Source organism: Suncus etruscus, chromosome 6, assembly GCF_024139225.1.
Source record: "Suncus etruscus isolate mSunEtr1 chromosome 6, mSunEtr1.pri.cur, whole genome shotgun sequence".
Classification (NCBI taxonomy): domain Eukaryota; kingdom Metazoa; phylum Chordata; class Mammalia; order Eulipotyphla; family Soricidae; genus Suncus; species Suncus etruscus.
The window spans coordinates 21,540,109-21,565,844 of NC_064853.1; the positions used below are offsets into that span (position 1 = coordinate 21,540,109).

Sequence of the window (25,736 nt, forward strand, 5' to 3'; positions counted from 1 at the left end):
AATTCAGCTTAGTCTGGCCCACCTGACTCAGTTCTAAAGTAAGGACACAGCTCTCTTGATTCAAGCAATAAAGCTAATTCTGGCAAGATCCTTACCTTGAAGGGGCCACACAGACTCGGGGAGAAAAGGAGTCAGGTGACTTTGTTGAATGTTTTCAAAGAACCCATTGCCTTTCCTCCTCACATGAGCTGCAGCCTGTAATTATGCCTTTGCCTGCATGATTACCTGGTTTAATAAATGTCTCCTCCTTGCACTGCCTAGACTAGGAGACAAGTTCTGTGTCAGCCCCAGCCCCAGGACTGGAATCAGAAACTTTGTGGGACTCCCTATGAGTTGAATGAATAAGCAAATTGTGTGTTTGAGTTCAAATAAAAGTTAGAACCCAGCAGGGGTGAATACTTTGGTGAGCAGACTGGGTGGGAGATGATAAGGAAAGCTTAGTAACCATGGGATAGGGGTGTAAAATGACCCCCATGCACCTTGTTTCCAACCCCAGGTGAATGAGTTTGAAGCAGGGTCATGCATGAAATAATTCAAACCAAGATGAGGGTGAAACACGTGTAGTCTAACAATCTTCTACCTGGTATGGAGAGCAAGCTGTCTGCCAAAACTGCCGTTTTTTTCCACTGAGTACGGTGATCACCTCTAATTGGGGAGTAAGGACAGAGTAAGGGCCGAGAGCTAAGGCTATCCTGAGCCTGGTCTGCCCAGGTTTACATATAAGACAATCTTTGTTTGGTGTGAAACCAAGTTGTAAACAAACATATAACAAAGAAACCAGGGATGATCTTTGTTTGGGGTAAAACAAGGTATAATGTAAGGGTGGGCAGAGCCCGGGAAGAGTATGGACTGAGACATACAGGGCTAGGAAGTAACATGCTCTACAAAGGAAAGTGCTGGCCAGGTGGTAATTTTAGATGATAAAATGCTGTGGTGCCTGTAAGAGGAAAGACTGAGGCCAGAAAAGGCATAATTCCAGATAAAATTGAGAGTGCTTGGAATAGTCCGTTCTTTTCTTTCTTTCTTTTTTTTTTTTTTGTAAAACTGTATGCCTTTATTTCCTACTGATTCTGCTTCTGATATTCAGATAGAAAGATAGAGATATGAAACTCAAACATAGACACTTAACATACATTCTCAGGATATACTTGAACCAAAATGCCAAGTGAACTGCCTAAATAACCAAGTAGAAAACAAATCTCAATGCCTTCTTTTCTTTTTTTTTTATTTTATTTTTTTTAATTATGAGGACAAGGATGCAAAGAAAGAGGACAAGGTAAAGTTACAGTGGAAGGACAATCACCCATAACATAATTCTCAGAAGTCCCCTTGCTGATATCTTAACTTTGAAATTTCAGCCAAAGAACATTAAGATAAATAAGACAGAATCCATGTACAATTATTTTGTCCCTCAAGTCCCCAGATTGTAACATGTTATAATATTTCTTAACAGCACACAAGGCAATCTAAAGCCATAAAACTTACATAACTCCTTAAACATTACAGGCATAGTATTTTTTTACATTTCCATATACATGCATATTAGCTTAAGTTAACCTCAAATTTTAAATGGGTTCTTTTTAAGGGTTAGAGTCAAAGGAGCACAGTAAAAATGGTGTTAGAGTGGCAATTGTTGTTTGCATAGGCCCACCAAAATATGAGGGACATGGAAAGAAATAACCTTGGCCTAAATACAAAAAGACCCGACCCCTGAAGTTTCCTGGCACAAGACCAATCTAGCTTGCCTGGAGCCTAGAGTCCTGATTTGAGCCTTTATGTGCTCTACCCTCTGAGCAGGCTATAAAGGCAGACCTTGAAACCAGAAAAAGGAGAGTTGAAACTCTCTGGGTTGGGATAGCAGTAGGAGGAGGGCCTTATTGCCAGGGTAACTCCTGGGGTTACCAGAGCTGCAATGAGCCTGTCTGCCCACTCAGAGGCATGGGTTTGAGCACTGGACAGCACTGGACTGGGATACCACCCATTGCAGAAGCTGCTAACTCCTAGGGAGCGACTGTCGGGTGGAATTTCTGAATATAGATTCTCTCTTTTTTAAATTTTAATTGTTTTATTTAAGCTCCATTGTTACAAATTTGTTCATTGTTGGGTTTAAGTCATATAATATACACCATCCTTCACCAGTGTACCAGTCACCATCACTAATGTCTTCGATTTTCCTCTACCCCTGACTTGCTCTACGCAGGCAAAAAAAAATGCCCTCTGTACTCCCATGTTCAGCACAGCACTATTTAAAGCAGCTGGAATCTAGAAATAGTGCAGGTGCCCAACAACATGGGTTCTCTTTTCTTCACCCCTCACTCTGCTTCCTGACCATAATCCAGAAAGTAATTCCCCCCAATGTTTCTTTCTGTCTCAAGGATTAAAGCACTTGCCGTTTGGATTTTCACTGATCTGTCACCTACACTGAGCTCATCCGTCTCCTGTCCAGATACCCATTCATGTATCTGCATGAGAAAGTCAGTAGTTTATTTTCTGGGTAGAGAGGGCCAATATGTGGTCACACAGAGAGTGGGGGACAATAGAATAAACCAGCAGAATAGTGTAGGGACACTAGAATGAACAAACTTGTCCAACTCTAGCCAGAAATCTCAGTGATCTTGAGCTACTGAGTGGTACTAACATCATTTTTAACCATTAAGGCCACAGCCTTTGGCTAACCAGAGTTATCAGTATCTGCTAAGAAAACGCAAGGCTGCCAAAAGAACATAACTGTGCATGCTAGCTAATGCTGGAAGAGAAGTACTTACAGGATAATGTCTCTCTGGGCAAACAGGTACTGAGAGTATAGAAAGCACCAGGTAACAAAAACAAATGTTTGTGCTTGTATCCAGCCCCTTCCTGATTTCTGCAAGGTTTGGCATCCTGGACTCTTGAGAGACAAGAATGAGACTAGATTACTCAAGTTTAGCTATTGTATCTTCTCTACTGTTGGAGAAGTTTTCAACCAAAAGGAATTTGGCACTAAAAAATCAAAGCAACGACTGTCATCCTTACTGGGAACACAGCTGTGACACAGCTCTGTAACTGAGTGGCATAAAGAGCGAGGACTTTTGATCTCTGTGGTCTCTTCAGTTGTAGAGCCTAAATGTCTAAGATCTAGGGTTTGATTGAGTTTTGAAGATTAAGGGGGAAGGTTCCAAGCCTCCCTCTAGTTTTTGTCAGTTTAATAGAAATCGTTGGCAGTCTTTGGCTGCCATTTGTACCCCCTTTTGTACAGGCAAAAATATGTCCTCTGTACTCCTATGTTCAGCATAGCACTATTTAAAACAGCTGGAATCTAGAAATAATGCAGGTGCCCGACAATATGGTTGTATGTTTTTGTATGGCATGTCTATGTCCACTTGCACCTTCTCCTGTGGATGTGGGTCTGTTTGGATTTTGGTACATGCCCTGTTCTACTTGGATCTAACTTTGATGAATCACATCTATAAAAATACTTTTTCTAAACAAGGCCACATCCTGGAGTCTTCAAGCTTTAAGGCTCAGCATATGATTTTGGAAAGGGTCTGCAGCATTCAGTTCGTCTCCCTGAGTCATCGTTTAGATTTGTAGTTTTCAACTGCCCGTCCGTGAACTCTCAAACTCTAATCTGCTGATGTGAAAGGGTTGGAGCACACGGCTTTAGAGAACTTTGCAACTAGAGAGAAGCTGTCATGTTATTAAGTGTCGGGCAGAATACTAGGAATTTTAAAACACCAAACTTTATTGATTGATTGATTGATGCATTGATTGATTGATTGATTGGTTTCTGGGCCACACCCAGTGGAACTCGGGGTCCTCTTGGCTCTGCACTCAGAAATTGCCCCTGGCAGACTGAGGGTCCATATGGGATGCCAGGAATCGAACCAGGGCCATCCTAGGTCAGCTGTATGCACGGCAAATGCCTTACCGCTGTGCTATCTCTTTGGCCCCTAGATATTAGGAATTTTAATAGCATTGTCTTACCTGGTTCTTTTAATCAAATGAAGTTTGTTTGAAGTTTTATTTTTGAAGGACTCTAAGTAGGGAAGCTTTCCATGGGGATAAAAGAAGCACAGAATAGAGATTCCACCCACTGCTGAGTCTGCCTGAGTATTCAATACCAATTCAGTACTCAATACCTGGGTATTGAGCCTTAGATGTCAAGTTTGCCATCACCACATCCTAACCAGCTTAATTTTCAGTGAAACCCTGGTGCTTAGCATCCCAGCCTCCCTCCCCCATTCCCCATTGCTCCTGCCACCAGCTGCCTACTGGACACTTTCTTTCATATGAAGTTTTTGTCCAGAATACAAGACTTGATTGTGACCACAGCTAAAGCTCATTTCAGACTGGTTATAACACAGAAGTAATTTTCCATGAAATAGAATGACCTGTTTCTGCGGGGACATGTGGTTAAACATGCTGTCTCATTTCCATTCATCCACACTCATTTACCCACTTGCTAGAATAATTTTACACCATAAACTAAAATGTTGAAATCATGGGTTACATTACTAAACACCTACAATGGTTATTAGGATTCTTCATGCAGAAAAAAGCAGAAATAAAAACAAGAATTTTAGGAGGATGAAAAGACAGGCAGTTTGAGTCCATTCGAAACTAGCCTCCAGTATCTGAAGGTTGCATTGGGACTGAGCAAACATTGCAGAAGCCAGGTGTCTGGTTTATGAGCTGTGTAAGCTAGGGAAATATTCTCAGCCTCTCTGTGTCCCAATTACCTCAACTGTGGAAGTAGGGAAAATGGTATGCAAAGTTGTCAGATGAGCAGAATAAATCAGGATTTATGGAGAGTTCCTAGTAAAATGCTTCCCACAGAGCAGGCACTCACTGAAAATTACCCTTTCTGTTAAATAATGAAAATATTCTGCAGAGAAAGGGTGTGGGATGGGGGAAGGGAGAATTTGTTAACATTTGGAATTCTTTTTCTCAGCATTTCAGCATAAATTGTTCCTGTATGTATTTAAACTTTTGAAAATGTTGTTGTTAGAAGTAAAGAGGTTTGGCTGATGTTTATTTATGTAAAATTATAGGGTGATTTCTTAGCTTTTCTATTTGTATCTCATTTTTCTTTCACTGTAAATTGGGCTTTCTCAGAACAATGTATTTATGTATTTGTTTATCCCCTAATAGATTACCCAAGGCAATTTCAAAATTGCGATTCTAACATTAATTATTCCTCACCAAAAGGCTGGCCTATAAGAGAGTGAGAGTCTATGTTAGCCTGTTCTCCCTGGGACGTCATGACTCTTGGCACCTGACTCTCCCAAGATGGGGAGTGATGGTGGTTCGCTGTATTGTTCCGGTCCCTTGGTTGCAAGCAATAGAAAAATCACCTTTGATAGCCTTAAAGCAGCAAAAGGAATTCATCAATTAGTGTAAGTGAAGAACTCAGGCTTGCGTTTGCACACATGGATGATGGATCGCAGGAGCTGGGTCCCTCGAAGTTAGTGTAGACTTTATCATGATCTCTGACTCCACACATTTCTCCTCCCTGGATTTTTTTTCTGGGAATGAACACTGGGAACTCCTCATTCATATATAGGACTCTTGAACTTATTACCTGGAAAATACCCCTAGTGTATGTGTGTAAAAATGGAGGTTGTGGGAGAGAGGGGTCATGTGAAGCAAGAGCTCAAGGGGCTGAGTCCATGCTTTTCCTGAGGGAGTCTCAGGATTAGCCCTTTACCATATGATCTTCAGCGTGCTCCCAGGAACACCCAGACACTGAATTAGAGCAGTTTGAGCCCAGCCAAGTAAGATCCCAAACTCCCCAAAACAAAGATTCAAAGTGTTAAGAATTAGAGTCCATTCGCAGCTGGTTTCCCAGTACTAATCCTGTTTTCTCTCTCTTCTCTCTCTCTCTCTCTCTCTCTCTCCCTTTCTTTTCTCTCTCTCCTCCTCACCTCTCTCTTCCTCTCTCTCCTCTCTCTCCCTCTCTTTTCTCTCTCTCCTCCTCTCCTCTCTTCCTCTCTCTCTTCTCTCTCTCTCCCTCTCCTCTCCCTCTCTCCCTCTCCTCTCCTCTTTTGTTCTTTGTATCGTTATCTGAAGGTACTCAGGGGGTCCCTCCTGGTGGTGCCCTGGGAATGAGGTGCCAGGGTTGGCATCCCAGTTTCTGCCTGGAAAAAAAAAGTGTTAAGAATTAACCATCAGTCTACACCATCAACTGCTAGATCTTTTTAGTGATACTCTCCACATCCCCCAAGGACAGGACCTTTCCGACTTGACAGATGAGAATGAGGCTGGGACAATACAAACCATAAATTCTGACATAGAGCAAAAACAGACCTTCTACACAACTCACACACTCATAAGAGTTGCATGTTGAGTAAGGTATCTCCTTTCTCCCTTCCTCTCATGAAAATTCATGTATGTGTCTTACTCTACAGTGTTTTCAGGGCCAGGCTAAGTAAGTCTCATCCAGAAGAGGAAGGGTTTGGGGAATTAATGCTAACTGAATGAGAGAGCATATTTCTCTGAGCAGAAACCTGCATTGCTGTCACTTGTGTGATTGCTAATTGATTCAGCACACCTGCCTCCACTCTGCTGTTAGAGATGGAAGCCCAGAGCCCAGGCCTGGGATGCGCTCAGCTCATTAACTAGTTCATCATTCTGGTTTTAGGCCAACACCTCATGCACCACTTTTCTCAGACTGTATGTTGACATGTTGAGAGTTGCCAAAGAGAAGCTGTTTTTGAGAGTTGGTGTCTTGTTATTAAAAAAAAAGTGTGGGGTATGGGGGAAGTATTTGGGCCACATACTGCAGTGCTCAGGACTTACTTCTGGCTCTAGGCTCATTAAATCACTTCTGAGCAATTTGGGGGACTCTATGGGAAGTCATGGATAGATTAAGTTTAGGTCAGCTATGTGCAAAACAAGAGCCCTACCTGTTGTAGTATCTCTCTGGCCCTTTGTCACCTTTTTTGTTTGTTTGTTTGTTTTTTGTTTTTTGGGTCATACCCAGCAGTGCTCAGGGGTCACTCCTAGTTCCATGCTCAGAAATCGCTCCTGGCAGGCTCAGGGGACCATATGGAATGCCGGGAATTCGAAGCACCGTCCTTCTGCATTCAAGGCAAATGCCTTACCTCCATGCTGTCTATCTGGCCCCATTGTCATCTTTTTTTTTAAAAAGAATAAACAGGTTGTGGAGATGGTGCAAGATACAGAAACCCATTTGTGTGTGGAATTTCTGGATTTGATCACCCACACTGTATGATTCCCCCCAGTACACCACTGGGATTGAGTACCGACCTTGGAGAAGCTATCAGATACTTTGGATGCTGGCCAAAACCAAAACCAAACAAATTTTATTTTTAAGGGAACTAAAGAAATGCCTAGTATAGAAAGGACAGTCTCTGCCTCCCAGGATAGTCACAGAGAGGGAAGAAGCCATGAAGCCCATGAGGTCAGGATCTGCTGACATCTTTTGCCCCAATTGCTGGTTTTTATAGTGAACTCTGGATTTCTAGGAATACAATATAATTGCCAGGGGCAGGGGAGGGGAGTTTTTTGGGTTGTCCAAATCACTTTCAGAAGTTTTAAAAATCTAAAGATATGAAGTAGCAGCATTTATTGAACTTTACAGTTATTGAACTGTACATCATAAATGATAGCTTTAAGTTACATGCACTTGTGAGCCACAACAATAGGTATGTGTTGAAGCCTTGCTGTAGGTAGGGGACTGTACTTCATGTGCAAGATGCAAGGGTAGGAAACAGAGATAGCTGCTTGGAGATGAGTTTGCATTGCAGTATGTGTATCCAGAGACCTAGGGAAAACCTGAACAGGTGTTCCACAAGGAAATATGAACCCATAAAGCTATGAAAAAATGCAGCCTGGACTCCAGGTCTCTTCTGAAATGTCAGAATTGCTTTGATTTAAAATATCACAGGGCCAATGTCCAAGAAGGAATGGAGCCTTCTAGGCAGGTAGAGCAGCATGTTCAAATTATGATGGGATGATATGAAGAAGACTCTGAATGTGATAGGACCACAAGGTGGGAAGCAATGGGCTGCTTGGTAAGAGGTCTGAAGGGATGGATAAAAATATTACCCAAGTTCCTTTAGGATTGAAATCTTTGTGCAAAGAGCATTGGGAAGCCTACAGTGTTTTTTTTATTCTTGATGTCATTTGTCACATTGCAAGTCACCCTCCTTGCCTTCAAGGTCAGGGACTAGTAGGTCAGATAAGTTTTGGAACATCTGCAATGGACTGCTATTTTCTTGGAGTCTACACTCTGAGAAAGTTGCACTAAAGCACAGTCACAAAGAACAAAATTACATCCTAGCAAGCCTTTATAGCTTCTGCCACAGGTTCTGCTCGGTCCTAAACACTTGCTAGGCTGATGCATAAACCCTTCACAGAACCACAGAAGACTCAATATTTCTCCACATTTTCATATGAGAGAACCAGGAAAAACTACTTCTGCATACTTCAGTCAATTTCTGTCAAAATTTGGTATTCATGATTTTCTCATTCTTGTGATGTGAATCAATATTTCCACAACCTTTTGAGCTTGCTTGGGTTATTCATTTAATCCAGATTGGGGTGGTGTGCTCATGCCTTTACATTGGAAAGTGACAGCATGGACTGGAATTCTGTCCTTTCTGGCTCTTGGAATCCTTGGCCTGGTGCCAGATCACCTCTTAAGCTAGATACTGTGATAGTTGGGCATTTGGTCCTGTCTTTGAGTCAAATATTCTAGAAGGACGAAAACCAGGAGCTCAAGAAAGGATTCCAGTTTCGTCTGACCTACTCCATTTAGCATTTGATGATGGGGTGCCTGGAGGCTGGTACAGAGGTTGCCACCCAGCCTCATTGGCACTCTGATCCAGTAAGCACATCCAAAAATATGTTAGAAAAGAGAAAGGCCTTTATAATAAGCCTGGGCCTCCCTTTGTCTTATGAAGTTTTAACTACTGTAATTGTCTGTAGTGTGAAGTAGTGCATTTTTTCATGTGTCTATTTTTATTCCATGTCTATCTGCTTATCTGCTTTTTTGTTTTGTTTTGTTTTGTTAACTCAGTGGAATCCTAGTGGGTATTTTTCCTGTGAATAGTATCGCCTCTGGAAGGCACACTCCTCCCGGACTTATGTACATATACATGCATGCGTGTGCACACACAATAATAATATGAAGGCTAAATGGGGTAGAATTTATTCTTAAAAGGGAGCTCATGATAAAGTCTACAACCGATGACACTCTAATCTATACTGTATTTAATTGGCTGTATTGAACCATACTACAAATTAAGTCTTCTCTGTAATTTATTCTGTCAGACGGTAACCCTCCAAACAATTTGATACTTCATTTAAACATTGGGAAATGGTTCATGGAAATGCTGAGGGGGGAAAGGGATTTAATGGTGATCAGATAAGAAACCCTCTGTGTAGAGAAATAATCCCATGTGAAATGCAGGGATTAACCTGATTCAATCATTGAGCATTTATTGAGCAACTACCTTGCACAGTATATTCCTCTACCAGACAGGTTGTTTCTTCCTTTTTCCATTCCTCAATCACCACTTAACACTCTTCACTCAAAGGAAGTGATAGCAAGGTGTACTCTGTTCATCTCCACCCCTGCTTGGGTGTGTAGTTGTCCTTTTGTTTATGTTTTTCTGTACTCTCCTCTGCCTCTCCTTTCCTTTTTTATTTCTCTGCTCTCTTCCTGGCTCTCTTCTTTATTATCACTGTTTTCATTTGGCGTCACATCCAGCAGTTCTCAGGGTGTACTCCTAGATCTCTGCTCAGGAATCAGCCCTTGTGGGGCTCAAGGCGAGAGCCACAAACTGGGGTTGGCCTCACTCTCTAGCTCTTCTTTCTTTTTCTGACCTCACTTTCTAGCTCTTTTCTCTCTTTCTGGCCTCTTTCTTCTTGCTCTTCTTTCTTTCTCTCTTGCTTTTCTTTCTCTTCCTTCCTTCCCTCCCACCTCCCTTCTTCTCTCCTTCCCTCCTTCCTTCATTCTTTCCCTCCCTCCCTCCCTTCCTCCCTTTCTTCCTCCCTCCCTTCCTCCCTTCCTCCCTTCTTCCTTCCTTCCTTCCTTCCTTCCTTCCTTCCTTCCTTCCTTCCTTCCTTCCTTCCTTCCTTCCTTCCTTCCTTTTTTTCCTTTAGCTTGCCCCTCCTCCACCCAATTTTAGTAGTAGTTTCTAAATGAAACTATTCCCTTCACTTAAGAAAAGAAAGGAGGTGCCAGAGTGATCTTATGGTGGATAAGTGCTTCTTTTGCATGCAGCCACTCCAGGTTCACTCCCTTGCATTCCACTGAGCACCACCACCAGAAGTGGTGGTGAGTGCAGAGTGAGGAGTAACCCCTGAGCATCATTTGGTATGATCCCACCAAACAAATAAACAAACAAAAATGATATACAAATACCTGTTTGAATGTATTGCTGTAATTTAATATGAAGAGTCAGTTTTACCAATGGAAATAGCATTTTGCAGAGTAAATGTGGGTGACAGAACCTGGTTTTGTTGCCCACTTGCCAGCAATCCTCAGAAATACTTGGGATGTCCTAGAATGTCCCTACCAAAATGCACCTTGGAGAAGTAGTTGACGCCTTACTCAAGGGCCTCATCTCCATGGCCTTGTACTCGATAGCACAGCAAGTTCTGAGGATGGCTTAACTCTGGAGAGTAAAAAGCCTTTGATTTAGGATTCTCTCCAATCATTGAGACCTGTCAGAATCCAGATCAGCCCTGCACTACTTTGAGTGCTCCCCATCTTGTGCCTTCCTCCTCCTCATATGTCAGGGGATTCAGGTGTTACTGAAATTGGGAACCAGGAGACCAATGAAAGCACCCCTTGATTCCCTATAACTGTATTTTCTCATTTTAATTTCTTATTATCTCTAGAAGGGAGGATGAGTCCTCGGTTAACTACGAAATATTGGTCCTGTCATAACTCTCTCTGAGCATCTATCTGTCCTTTCAGAATATATTCAGAATAAAACTATATCATTCTTATAAATACCAAGTATCATTCTTATAAATCCCCAATAAATTTGAGATTCCTTGGGCTCCAAATTTTAATTGTGCTGCCCAAAATCTACTTCAAGGCCTGGAGAAATTTTGAGTCTCGATGAAAACACTTTGCAAGATCCTTTAAGTTAGTCTGATGATTAGGATAATATGAGAGCTAGCTTAGCAGGTTTCTGATCTCTTTGTATTTCCAAGTGTTTGTATTATGTGCACATGGGTTAAGGCAGGGGGAGGTGGAGACGTGGCCCTCACCAGTTCCCCGTTTCCAAATGAATGAGTCATTTTCAGAGCATCCCTTCCTAACATGCCATCAAATTAACTATGGGAAAAGATAACGCTATAAGTATCCTTAAGCACTTTGCGCACGTACATGGCTACACTTAGCGAGGCAGTATTAGGAATCATCAGGCATTAAAAATGTTTTGATTTTAAAAGACTTAATGAGGATTCCCAGATAAATTAAAATGTCTCCATCTGCTGTCTTGCCTAGTAGGTGATATTTTACCATTGCACCGTCATCTCCAAATCTAATTCCACCAGGAAGACTTCTAATTGCAGTTTAATTTTCGAGCAGTACTCCATGTGGCAATCAATAAAGCTCCATCGTCAAACTTGGATTTAATAGGAGACGTGGCTAACACTCCTCACGTAACACCGAGAGAGAAATCCTTTCAGGAAGGCACAGCGAGGACATCTTTGTCTTCCACTCTCCCCAAGCTGTGTGTCATTTGGACTCACAAAAGCCTATAAATCGATACCCCCATGTTGTGTGAATATAAATCTCATCAATTTTAATCATTATCATCATGAAAAAGCTACCGCTTCTTGAGTAGTTTCCCCTCTGCAAGCTAAATGTGCCCTCTTAATAAAATGAGAATAAATGGATCCTGATTCTTTTTCTAACAGACACTTAATTCTTCACTAACTTTATTTGTGTCACAATCTATTCAAATTCTATCAACATCTTAGAAGCAGTGAGGGATTGGGATGACGGGCACAACTGTCTATGCTTGAGGTCCTCTAGGTTGGGGACACCAGGACGGAGCATGGTACCAGATCAGTGAGCTCGATAGTCAACATTCAGACTCTGGAGAGGTATGTTGAGGCAGCATTTTCTTTTAGAGGCATATTCGTCATCAAATCTTGAGAAGGTATAAAATAACCTCACACACCATATCTCCAACCCCAGCGGAATGAGTCTGAAGCAAGGTCGCAGGTAAAATAATCCAAACCAGGCTGAGGGTTAATATGTATAGTCTGGCATTCTTCTACCCTCTATCTCTACCAGCTGCCTGCTGGAATTGCCCTTTTTATTGAATACAGAGACCACCTCTGGCTATGGCAGTTAGGACAGATAGCTCAGGCTATCCTGAGCCAGTCCTACCCAAATTTACAAGACACCTCTGTTTTGGGATAAATCCAAATTGTAAACAAACATACAAAGGAACCAGGGATGATCTTTGTTTTAGGTGTAATCTAACAAGAAAGGACCTTAGGGAGAATCAGGAGTGAAAAACTAATAATGTGTACATCAGGAAAGGCAAAAGCTACTGTTCTAAGTGAATTGTGTGTGGCTTGAGCTCTAATGGCTAAAGGAAAAAGAATATATAACAAAACCATAGAGAACATCCATTCCAGGGTTAACCTATATTATCATAAACAAGTGTCTCAGTGCTACTATCTTTTCCTCTCTCCATAGATTCAGTAACAGGGAAGATCTTATCCACTACCTCTCAAAATGCATTTATAATGGTTCCCTTTCCTATTTGTGCTCTCTGAATCTGGAACTACCTGCTAATAAGAACTTCTACTTAGAGATTTCTGGGAATATAACAAACTGGATTACTCTTTTGTGTCTTCCTTTGTGTGAATCAAGATGTTCTATTTCTCATAACTTATCTTATGTGGAATATCTATAAACTTAATCTTAGGCTCTCTTTTATTGCCTTTAATGACCCCAGTAGCTACCTCTGGGTTCTGGCTGGCAGTCATGGATCTAGTGTAGACATTTTGTTTGATGGAAGAATAAACAGAAGTCCAGGGAGAGATGATGAGTGCCTTCACATGGGCTATAAATCAAGCCTGTTCATACCCAGCATAAAAAACACATCCTTTATAGAAATTTAACCCCAATTGATAATGCCTACAAATATTATTAATCCTTTATAGATGACTGCTTTATGTGAGTTGTTTTTAGTAAGTTTAATACAAGACAGTGACCCCGAATCTCACCACTGCATAACAAAAAGGTGACTATTATTTAGTTAGAGGCTCTATTCTTTCCCAAAGTGGGCAATCCTCTTCTAGGAGGGAGCTAGAAAGAGAAGTAAAAATGTGTAGATGTAGCCTTAGGTATTATTTTCTGTTGGGCTGTTTAAAAAAGGTAGATTTCCAGAGAGACACTTTCTTTCCTTTTTTTTTTTTTTTTTTTTTTTTTGCTGAAAATGGGGACATAGGCCACCTAAGTTTTGGACTCTGGTCAAAGCCACATAGACTGGCATTGATTTCAAGGAGTTTTATATTCATGATCAATAAACTCAATTGCATTGTAGTCAATGACTATCGGCCAGTTTCAGAGCAGTTGTTAGGGTAGCAGAGATGGAGAAATAGAGATTGCCTGCGATGACAGACCAAGAATGGGCTCTCTAGAGAGCAAAGAAAGAACCCATAGGAAAGCCAGTGTTCAGATAGTTAGGAAAGTTGTCAGCACAAGCATTTCAATGTTGGTAGAAATTAAGGTCTTAATGAAAATATGGGGAGAAATTATATCTACAGGGAGTAAAAAGCACTTGTAGTTTGGGGGTAGACTTCAGGGAAGGAATCTGTTATTCCAATGGCCTTTGCATGAAGAATAGGTTTTAGGAAAGTAATTAAAGCCATTGCAGGCATGGGAGAAATGGTACAGTCTGCAAGGCTCTTGGCTAACACAGGTTTGGTCCTTGGAGTCCCACATATGTTTCTCCAAGCTCTACTAGGAGTGATCCCTGAGCACTGCTGGTGTGATTCCAAACCAAAATTAATTAATTACTCCAAAGCACTTGCAGACAGAGGAAACAACCCTTCAAAAATCTGAGAGAAGGGCTTTGGGCCAATGAGAGTGACATTCCTACCTTAGGGCTTCTTATCACCATCTTTTGGAAAATCATCACCCTGAAAATCTGTGGTTCTCCAAGTGTGAAGGAGCCTAGGGTGGGCAGGGATATTTTACTGAAGCAAGCCAGCATCCTGGGTACAGAGTGTGCTAAAATCTTCAGCCAGAACCAAGATGGGACAGTGTGGTAAGCACAGGTCTTAAAGCTCCAAATTGCACTAAGATCTCTGGCAAGCTACAGAAATCCCAGCACTGCTGATGTAGAGTCTTATTTCTCTTTCCTTTCCACCCTGATGACCTGGGAGGAATGCCTCTGCTCCTCAGGAGCATGCAAGACTCTCTTCTCCTTCCATCTGGACCATACAGCCTGTCCAAAGCCCTTCAGGCCTATTCACACATTGCTGGAACACTGTCACTTATTGATCAACAGCTTGAAGGGAGAGTCCCCTGGAATATGCTCTTGTTTTGTCTCGACAGGCCCTCCAGCACCATCATGCTGTTCATGAAATCTCCTACATCGCGAAGGACATCACAGATCACCGGGCCTTTGGCTACGTTTGTGGAAAGGAAGGAAATCACAGATTTGTGGCCATCAAAACAGCCCAGGCGGTGAGTAATCCCCTATCAGAAAGGCTTCTAAAGCCATGGGAGGAAAGCACAATGACTTGCTAGGTGTGACTTGCTAGCTTCCTCTGCTGTAGGAACCCAGTGATTCTCCTGCTCAGGCTTCCTTCTAGGAAAGCTAAACAGCTTTGAATAAAGAGAAGGAAGAAGTCCATGCTCAAGCCGGCTGTTGTGGTTTCTAATGGATATTTTGCAAGGGCTAATTATTTTCCTTTCTGATTAAGCTGGATAGAGGCACGGTGTACAAATAGGTTTCCTCGTGTGTGTAGCCTCATTTTAAAAGAAAATAAGAGAAAACAAATAGCTCTATTGCAACAGACCTACCCTAATTGTATTGTATTCGAAATTACTAATAAATAAAAGCAATGTCTTTTATGCTTATGATTATTATGAATTTGCAAATATAATTAGTTGAAGAAACGAACTTTAGCCCAAATGCAATTTGCTAAACCAATATAAACAAGGTGGAATTAATTAAAAATGGAATGCTTTCAGTTTAATTGAAAAAGGAAGGGCCAAACCAAACACCACTCAGGGAGGCCCAGACCTGTCCTCTGATTAATGCGTATCGTGCCTTGTCTGCTCCAGGCTGAACCTGTTATTCTGGACTTGAGAGACCTCTTTCAACTTATATACGAGCTGAAGCAAAGAGAGGAATTAGAAAAAAAGGCACAAAAGGATAAGCAGTGTGAACAAGCTGTGTATCAGGTATACCTGTGAATTTTTCTCCCCACCATACCTGAAGTCAGGGGACTGAAAATGAACAGATGTGAAAAACTGACAGTAGGAGCTTTCCTCTTGCTGCCAAGTAGAAATAAACAAAAAATGCAAGGTTCCTGTGTAAATTACAGGCATGGAGAACTAAAGCATTAGAAGCGATCCCAATACTAGACTCATCAAAGAAATCAAACTCTTGAATCCTGGGGATGATTTTGAGTAGGAAAAAAAATAAAGAAATGATTGCATTGACTATTGTTGACTGTGGGATGGGGGGAGAGCGGTGGCTACAAGGGTATTGGTCCCCCAACCCCCAATGTGTTTTCTGTCTTCATAATCCACTAGTCTGTCTTATGCAGAACCAGTTTCTTTACTGTCCTATAACTCCTGAATACTGCCTCACGTCTCTTCCTTTATATTCTCTGCGCTTCACCCTTACTCTGCTGTAGACAATTCTGGAAGAGGATGTTGAAGATCCCGTATACCAGGTAATTTCTGAAATTGGCTCAGGAGCACTGAGGTTCTTTTTTATATAGCCTTTGTGTAGAAAGTCCTGCTGACTGGAGGTTTGAGGGTACCCAGAAGCAGAGAGGAAGGGCTTCCACCCCCTGCTGGAATAATCTTCATGCAATTGAATAGAAGTTTGGCATCTTCAGCAGGGAGTTGGAGCTGCACTTCTCCCATCTAGTCCCTGCAGCAGCCCCTCTCCACATGTTGTATAAGTTTGATCCCAGGCCTGAATGTATTCAAGACTCTCTTGAATATTCTGAGCTCATTAGAGTGACTGAATAATGAGGTGGATTCTCTGACTAGAATCAAAGAGGGAGAGTGACCTTTTGGCCACTTTTGAATGTATACCCAAAGGGCAGTTTGTAAGTTTTAGAGCAATTATAAAGACAGGTTTCTCTGTACCTAATGGGCCAGGCTGTTCCTGTGATTACCTGACTTAGGCCAGAGGGGCTGTGGGAGGAGAGAAGGAAAATTCTCATCGCCATACCTGCTGGTCCCAAGATTTCCAGCATTCTCTGAACTCTGCAAGGCAACAGCCTAGGGGTGCTGTCTCGTAGGTTCAGGTATGTACTTTTTGATGCAGTAAAAGGGAGACAGGAAGCCTTTTCTTCATACACATACAGCCAAGAAAATACAACACACTCAAACACAAACCTATAGACATTGTTTATAAATGTGTCTGTTTATCCTATGCAGAAAACTGGTACCACTTTGACAGATGCATTTTACAAGCTAATATCATGCTAGTGAAGAGTGTAGTATCTCTGCAGCTTGCCCATGATTCAGAATGCCAAGGGCTAGGATCTGCTGGTAAAATGAGCAGAATCCCTGGCTGCAGAGAATGGACATCATTCTCCTGGTTGAACAACTCTATCCTTGATGTTCTAAAACATACAAGTGGAGATTAATTTTCAGTCTCAAAAATAGAGAAAAGACAGCATTAGTCGGGTGAGAGTGTCTGGCAGTTCTGAGTACTGCAGAGTTGGCTCAGGACCCTCAACCTGAAAAGCATTGGAGGCGACCTCCAATGAGTAAAGTTTCAGAGATTGTGGTTTCTGGCATTTGCTCTTAGCAGTGCCAGAACTTGGAACGAAATGCCAGGAATTAAAAGATGAGGCTCAGGAGAGATCTGTGAGGGTTCCATGCAGTGTTATCACTTTTCCTTAAACAGGCGAGAGATGTAAGAAGTTTGGTATCTATCATTTCAGTTTCTTGAAGGGGTTTTCTCTGCACCTGTTTCTTTAATGCTCACTGTGATGTATATCTTGAATTCCAAATGCTTTTTTTCCCCTCTTTCTTTTTTCTCCTCTGACCTTGCTTCTCTGGCTGCTCCTGTTAATAGTACATTGTGTTTGAGGCTGGACATGAGCCCATCCGTGATCCTGAAACAGAAGAAAACATTTATCAGGTATAATCTGTTCCCTTTTCTCCCCATTATTCTACTGCCTGGGGTGTGTGGAAACCCCGAAAACTGGGGGATCTGTCCTTACTTTCCCCTACACACACAACCAATGTGGCCTGGCTTATGCAAATATATCTGGGAGCAGGGGTACCTCTTCTCCTTGCTATTGGCCACAAGTCCTCATGCTGTAGTGTCAAATGTCTGGTGACTAACTGGGGACATTGCTTTCATGTTTAATTAATTTTAACTCCTTTCTTTTGACTTGGAATTCAACTCTACTAGTTAATTACTTTGGAGTTCCAAAAGTTATGTTAGAATTTTTTATGTATGATAAGAATGTGCCAGGCAAATTTATAAAAAGTGAATCCAAATTCAAGAAGGATGTTGTCAAAACAGCCTGAAAAATATTAAATGAATGAGAAACAAAGATAGCTTGAGACACTTCGGCTTTGCAAAGGAAAGTAAATTAATATCTTTCAATGTCTGCTTCTTCCAGAAGTTCTGAACATAATTTTTTCTCCAATGTGCTCATAAGTGCTATTTTTATTCAACTCTTACCAAGGAAAACTGAGACTCAGAAGCTAAGTTGCCACTTTATGCAGTACAAGTGCTTAGAGAACCAAGCTCAAACCCAGTGGTGTGTGAATGCAAAACTCCTCTTCCCCTTCAAAGAGTTTGAGTAATTACAGCCCAGCAACACATCAAACAAATACGACGCCTTCCACTTTCTCATTAATTAGAATTTTAGTCCTCATTTGAAACATAAACATTATGAAAGAAGGAAAAATGTTATATACTTAATAAGTGACTTCAATTTTCTTAATTTACTGAATTGTGTGGTCTGTTATTCTGCCTTGGGCATGCATTTCTTGTGCAACAAAGCAAAACATGCATACCATTTCCATCAAACAGCCAGAATTCTAAATGACCTAAGTATAGCATTAATTCCTAATACTTGAGTTTAAAACAACCCTGAAAATAATCATATAAGCTTTCTCCTTTCACTCCGTCTATCTGGATTGAAATTCTGGGTCAGTTTTTTTGCTGTTGTTGTTTGTTTCAGATCGTTCTTGTAAAGTTTTCTGTCTTTACATGAAAAACTTACCCATGTGTCCCATCTTAAAGTCAACTTTGCAGCTGGAGAGATAGGTCAGGTGTAAGGTCCTAGTCTTGCATGTATAGATAGGTAGCCCCTGAACACTGCCGGGTATGGTGCCCACAGAGTAAGAATAATAAATAATTATTAATATGATGAAAGTCAGTCAGTTTTGTGGTGGTAGGACTTGGAGGTCTAAGAATCCATAGTTGTGCACTAGAGAACTAATAGATCCTCGGTAGATATTATGAGTTTCTTCCGTATAGGAGATGATTTAATTAGCCTGTGCAGTATAGTTAGAGTTCCGAGCATGGCCTGTGGAGAGCTGTTGTGAAGTCTCCTGGAGTGTTGACGGAAATGAGTGAGTCTTGGCTTGTAGTTCTGGCCCTGTGCTTTGTGCCCTTTGAGTAGCAGAATCTTGGTGGAGAGTACAGGGCAGTCTTCCTGCCAAAGAGTGGAATGAACCATCCTTCCCTGCCTACCCTGTTGTGGGGTGTGTGCTTGTGTAATGAAACACACTCTGGGAGACTCTGAAGAGGAGTCACCAGCCCAGTCACAGGGTGAGTGTTCAGCTCCTGAAGACCCACTGAACCTCCTTTTTGCTTTTCTAGGTCTCAATGAATCAGTCACACTGGAAATAAATGTCTCAGACCAGGTTTTTGCTCTCATAAGCTTATAGAGAGGTGGATGGCTTGCTTTACAGAATGACATATCTCTTTATGTGTAGTTTTTAGAATGGTGTGTGTGTGTGTGTGTGTGTGTGTGTGTCTACCTTGTCCAGGGGTGTTTATGGTCTCTTTTCTGCTCTATGTTTTGGGTGCACATAGGATCATGTGGTGCCAGGTATCCATCAAACATAGGCCTCCTGCATAGAAAGCTGCTCTCAGTCTGTTGAGTCTTCCTCCAGGCCTTAAGAACATGTAGCAAATGCTGCTTGTGGCTAGCTTTGTGAATGGTGTGGGCTGGGACAGGGTGTGTGTTCCTGGGTGGCAATCTCACAACCCCTCTCTGCTTGAAACAATATCCCCAAAGTGAGTTTCCTTGGAGAAAAGGTATCTAGCTGAGGTCACAGTGCTTGCTCAAGTTCTCCCTGAACTCTAAATTCTGGGCCTTTTTCTACAGCTTGGAATTGCCAGAGTCTGAGTTCCACAATTAGATTCTGTGTATGTTCCTATCTAAAAATCACACTTGTCTTAACAGTCCTGGCCTCAGGATCTGCCCATCAGTTCCCCCCTTAACAGGAAGATACCCTTTAAGGGAATGAATATTTTATTGCCCTCTGTTGAAAAGGCCTTTGGTCCTTTTTCTTTTCAACTGATTGGCAGTCAGCTGAGCTTCAATTTGCTTAACAAGAGATAAGCTCTTGTGGGTCTAAAGATAAGGCTGGGTTTTATGAACTACTATTAGGGACCAAATTCGACTTCATTTTTATCTCTTTTTTTCTTTCTTTTCTTTTCTTTTCTTTTCCTTTCTTTTCCTTTCCTTTCTTTTCTTTTCTTTTCTCTTCTTTTCTTTTCTCTCCTTTTATTTTATTTTCCTCCTTTTCTTTCTTACTTTTTTTTTTTTAAATTTAAGGGTCTACCAGAGCTCAGTTGCCTATGTTTCTGAGTAGACAGACTATGATGCTTTCTCATTTTTTATTTGATTTTTGACCACATCCAGCATTGCCAAGGTTTTCTCCTGGTTTACTAGGCTTATTCATGAACTTCCTCTGGGCTTATCTTTGGAGGGGTGCAAGGACCATATGTGGTACATGGGATTGAATCAGACCTTTCCATAAAAGGCAAGTGCCTTAACCCAATCCCATCTCTACAACGTAGTGACGTTTTATATGCAATACCTGATAGTTGTCCAGGGTAGTTTCCAATTTGATCCAGTCCCCATTTTGGGGCGAAGGGCTCATCCAGGATTTGAATGATCCAGTCCCCATTTTGTCTGAAATGAACTCAGTTCACTGTGGAACTTATACTTGAAGTGTGTAATTTTTTTTTATTTTTGCTCTCCTGGCCTATGACATCAGACAACCAATAATTGCTTGTATAAGAGAGGACAGATCAAGTGACAAGGACAGCACTTGGTGCTTGTTTGTCCTGGGTCCTTTGGGCTTCCATTCCTTCCTGATGTCCACACAGATGCTACTTGGGAGTTCTGATCATAAGGTATAAAGTGAAATGGAAGAGTGAGCCACCACCTCAGCTGGATTTATGACTCATAATGTAGGCCTAAAGCAGAATCTTGAGGAAATCAGCTCCATCTTCTTGAGAATAAGTCATCTCATTTTCAAAACTAAGCTGATAACAGGATATTTGTTCTCTCTACATGGCTCAGAATAAAAGTTTCCTGGACTGGAGCAATATCACAGTGGTAGGGTTTTTTGCCTTGCACACGGTCTACCTAGGACTGACCCTGGTTTGATTGACAGCATTCCATATGATCCCCAAACCTGCCAGAAGTAATTTCTGAGCATAGAGCTAGGAATAACCACTGAGTGCTACCAGGTGTACTCACCCCCCCCCCAAAAAAAAAAGAAAAAAAACTTTCCTGTGATCTTTTTATTTATTTTTTATTTATTTTTGAGGGGGGTCACACCCAGCAATGCCCAGGGGCCACTCCTGGCTCTACACTGAGAAACTGCTCCTGGCAGACTCTGGGGACCACATGGGATGCCAGGATTTGAACCACCATCCTTCTGTATGCAAGGCAAACACCCTATATCCATGCTATCTCTCCAGGCCTCCTGTCACCTTTTTAAAACAACACAGAGCCTCAGAGCACAAGCATCCAAGAAAAAAAAGCTTTTTTTTTGTTTGTTTTTGGGTCACACCTGGTGCCACTCAGTTTACTCTTGGCTGTGCACTCAGAAATTGCTCCTGGCAGGCATGGTGGACATTATGGGATGCCGGACCACTGTCTGTCCTGGATCAGCTGCGTGTAAGACAAACGCCCTACCTCTATGCTCTCTCTCCGGTCTCAAGAAAAAAAAAGCTTTTAAAATTTTTGTTCTGTAGGATGGGAGATTGGGCCAAATCCTGGCCAGTCCTGGCCTTGCTCTAGGGACTAGAGGTGGTACTAAGCCTGCTGCATACAAGATGAGCACCTCACCCTCTGTACTGTCTCTCTGCACTTTCTTTTTGATCCTTCCTATAATGGGGTAAGCTGTCAGGAATTGCTCCAGAATCTCTCATTTTAACCAAAGAAAGGAGGCTTCTCTCTCTGAAGTGCTATTTCCAAGACCAGGCCTCTAGAACTTTACAGGGGGATGCTCTTTAGGGCTATGAGTAGTTTCCTACCAAGTCAGTTCTCAGCTTCCCAAGTGGGCCTTCCCTAGGCTCACTCATTCAAAAATCATTTGACTCACTCAAAATGTACCCACTTTTGTAATTGCACAGTGATGCCCCTCATTGTGTGTTACACAATTTTTAAACTGTCTCTGCACAGGAGGCTCAAATGTTGCAAAGGCCTTCATGCCCAGAATGCCAAATGGTTTTAAGAAGCTTTCACATCTATCAATTTACTGACCATGTTTTTTTCCAATCTACTTTCCTTCCTGTACCACTCCCATCTTTTACCATTTGGACCCTAATCTTGTCTGGCTCCCCGACTTACTTTAAAATATTTTCATCCATGACCCCGTTGAAATATCCTGGGGGCACTCAAGGTACTAAGACTTCATTTCATAGGACAGTGTGTCTGGAATCTGTGTAAGCAGCACACAGGGATGTGATAGAGAAGGCAGCACAGTTTCCTTCGAAGAATTTATAATCGCTCCTTGGATATTGATTGCGACCAAATGGGGAAAACTGAGGTTCAAAGAGCAAGGTGACTTCTAAGTTTCCACAGTGAGGGCCAAACCAGGATTGGGGACCATTCCTCTCACTTGGATTTACCATAGAATAATTTTTCTCTACTGAGCATCTCTGAGATGCTCTATAGACGGGATGTAAGAGAAGGCAGGCAAGAGAAGCAGAATTGAGTTTCTTGGGCCTGGTATTTATTTGTTCTTTTTGTTTGTTTGTTTTGGGACCACACCAACAGTTACTACTGGCTCTGTGCTCCGAAATTCCTCCTGGCAGGCTCAGAGGACCATATGGGATATAGAACCCAGGTCGGCGTGTGCAAGGCAAATGCCTTACCTGCTGTGTGCTTGCTCTGTCCCCATACTTGAGCTGGTTTTCTGCCCCCACACACAATGAATGTCTGATGGTTGGTGTATTAACAGATGAGGAAACTTGCAGGAAGGTGAGAGACAGAGATGTAATTAGGCAGCTGTACTGAGTTCTAACAATTTCCACCTGAGCAAGAGTGTTTTGTTTTGTTTTTACACTGTTTTAGTAACCCATATACCTTTTCCATCTCTCCCAGCAAGGCAAGGAGCTCTCATTATAAACCAGGGACTTTATCCATTCCACTCACCATCAGGGTCCCAGGTAGGGTCCAGTGCCTGACATAATACCAGTTTTTGGCAACATTTACTTTCTGATAAAAGGATGCAGCAGAGCCTGGCCTTTTGTAGTAGTAAAGAAGACTCCAGGTGGGTCTAAAGGGCCAAGCAAAGCTCCTTAAAGGATGTCCTAGCTGAGATCACTCTTGAAGGACAAACTGGCAGACTGCTCTCACCCCCGGGAGAGCCCAGGAAAAGCTCTTTCAATTATGCACAGTTGAGGATTATCCATCCCACTGCCTCAGCTCCATTTGCAGGGATAATTGAGAGTCAGCTGCGCTTCAACTTGCTAAGTGGCCAGAGTGAACAGTGAATTAGGAGGAACAGCAATGCTGCTTGTTTTGCTCTGGAAGGAGTAAGCTAGTGAAAAGAGAAGTGAAGCCCTGTAATTTATCGGTCTTCATTAACCAGGACTCTGTGGACATTCTTACAAGGCTCCTTTTAAAGGGGGACCAGTTATCAGGAGTTTAGAAATTTCCCCACTTCCCTCCTCCCCCAACTAGCTGCAAGTTGAGGTTTTGGAGAGCTTCTGGGGCCAGCCTTTTTCTGTAGAGCCAAGCTCACACAGTACATTGCTTTCTGCAAACCTGGGAGTGCTCTCCTGCAAAAGCCAAATATAATGCCCCAAGCAAAGAAGCCCCAGAAACATCAGTGAAAGCAGGACTAAGACACCAGCATGGGCCTAAGTGGCTGAAAGAGGAACTGCCAGGGCTCCCTGGCTCCCTAACTATGGGGATTTCCTCTTCTTCCTTAGCCACATGGGGCAGTTGTCCTCACCCATAGGCTTATTCCTAGAATGTAACAGGTATGCATGTCAAAATACAGATGTTTAGAGAAGAGTTCTATCCTCATTTGTTCCAACTATTAGTAACTAGAGTCATGTTCTGGGTAGCCAGAAAAATGGGCTTTTTTGATCACTACAAAGTAAGCATATAAAATTTAAGATTCCTTTTGAATCAGACATGCAGAGAAATTCAGGTGTGGTGTTTTGTTTGGTTTTGTTTTAGTTTGGTCTTGGGGCCATACCTGGCGGTGCTCAGGGGTTATTGCTGATTCTGTCTCAGGAATTATTCCTGGTTGTGCTCTAGGTCCCATATGGGATGCTGGAGATTGAAGCCGGATCAGCTGCATGCAAGGCAAAACACACTGCCTTTGTACTATCACTATGTAAGGATGGAGGCAGCTTGAACCATACCCAACTGCACAAAGGACTTACTCCAGACTGTGCTTAGAGATCTTTTTTTTTTTTGCTTTTGTTTTTGTTTGGGGGCCACATTTGATGATGATTAGAGATTACTGTTGGCTCTGCACTCAGGAATTACGCCTGCAAGTGCTCAGGGAACCTACGAGATGCTGGGTATTCAGTTTGGCCCCATACAAAGCAAGCATTCTTTCTACCCACTATACTCTGACTCCAGCCTACGGGATCATTCTTGGCAGGCCCAGGGACATACAGAGTTCTGGGGATATAGCCCAGCTTTGTCCAAGAATCCTACCTGCTTTCCTATTCCTTCAGTTCTACTTATAAACTTTGATTAAGGTCTCTATGTCTCTTCACTTGGCTTTCTATGACTTAAAGTGAAGAATGTGAGGTGGAATTTCTAAGATTGGAGGACTTTCTAAGGCAAACAGAGTTGAAATGGCAAAGCCTAAATAACTTGAGCTTAGTTCTTTCCTAAATATATGTTTAGAGCCTAAAAGATATGTCTGGAGCCTAAAAACATATGTTTGGGCCCCTTCTTGGGGTCCAGTGAAATAATATATGTGTTAAGACCTTGAAGTACATTAGAGAAGAGGAGAAAGAACGTAATGATAATTTTTAGAAATGAGAGAAATTAGGTCCAGGGAACAGGCTTAAAAACTGAAGTAGCTGCTTCACCTGAGGGCACCCAAGTTTGACCTCAGCACTGCATATTCAAACAATACCACTAGGAGTGATCTCTAAACATCAAGCCAGGAACAGAGTCTCAGACCACCATACCAAATAAAAAATGAGATAAATTAAAACTTAAACTAAGAGTGATATTCTGAACTGGTTTCTTGACAATAACCCTTGGTCCAAAAGAGTTGACTTGCACTTGATTTCAGCACATAGTTCCTGTTTCAGAACTTTTCCACTTGCTCAGTTTTACAGAGCTTCTGTCTCAGTCTAGACATTGACTAGTGTCAGCTTAGCCTACAAGTATTTTTTAGCTTCAAGAATTAATTGTTTGAATGAAAACTTAAGGCACAAATATTTACATAGTCATAGCTGAATTTCAGGAATATAATATTGGGATATTGTATTGTATGGAATATTGTATTGTAAATCCTACCATCAGGACAAGATCCACTAACATGTCCAAGTTTTGTCCCACAAAATATCTTTAAGCACTTGGGCAATTCAGAGCAGAGCATCCCCCTGCCTTCCTTCTGGTCATTTTTTTCAGCTCCTCAGCTCTGAGGAATCTGCAGTTTCCTGTCTCTGCCTTTGTGTGCTTGGAGACCCCATGTCTGCTCATAGATCCCTCCTCTTCTTCTTCCTTCTCCCCTCTTCCTCATGGGATGAATATTTCCCTGTTCTTGTAGACCCCCAAAGACTCCTCAGCAGACTGCCACTCCCCCAGTTCTCACCCACATCTTACTAGCTGGGAGTCAAAATGAATGTCTGCATGATAGAGGTAGACTCTGAAGCTAGAGAAACAGTGAGCCTGTGATGATGATGTTCACTCTGCTTCCCTCACAGGTCCCCACCAGCCAAAAGAAGGAAGGTGTTTATGACGTGCCAAAAAATCAACCTGTAAGTGTAAGTATCAGTCTTCTCTACCCTCAGAGATCCAGCTGCAACCAAGAAAATAGGGTTCTTCTGGCCCAGTGTCAGCATCAGAGAGTCTGGAGG

At 42.1% G+C, this 25,736-nt stretch overlaps 1 protein-coding gene across 1 annotated transcript in view; it reads left to right on the forward strand.

Moving 5' to 3' along the window:
* Window positions 1–25,736, forward strand: part of DAB1 (DAB adaptor protein 1) — a 406,846-nt gene that overhangs the window by 321,515 nt on the left and 59,595 nt on the right. Inside the window, exons 5-9 of the mRNA XM_049774584.1 lie at window positions 14,546–14,677; window positions 15,281–15,400; window positions 15,859–15,897; window positions 17,262–17,327; window positions 25,584–25,643. Of these exons, the coding sequence (XP_049630541.1) occupies window positions 14,546–14,677; window positions 15,281–15,400; window positions 15,859–15,897; window positions 17,262–17,327; window positions 25,584–25,643 (417 nt within the window). The remainder of the gene's footprint in view (window positions 1–14,545; window positions 14,678–15,280; window positions 15,401–15,858; window positions 15,898–17,261; window positions 17,328–25,583; window positions 25,644–25,736) is intronic.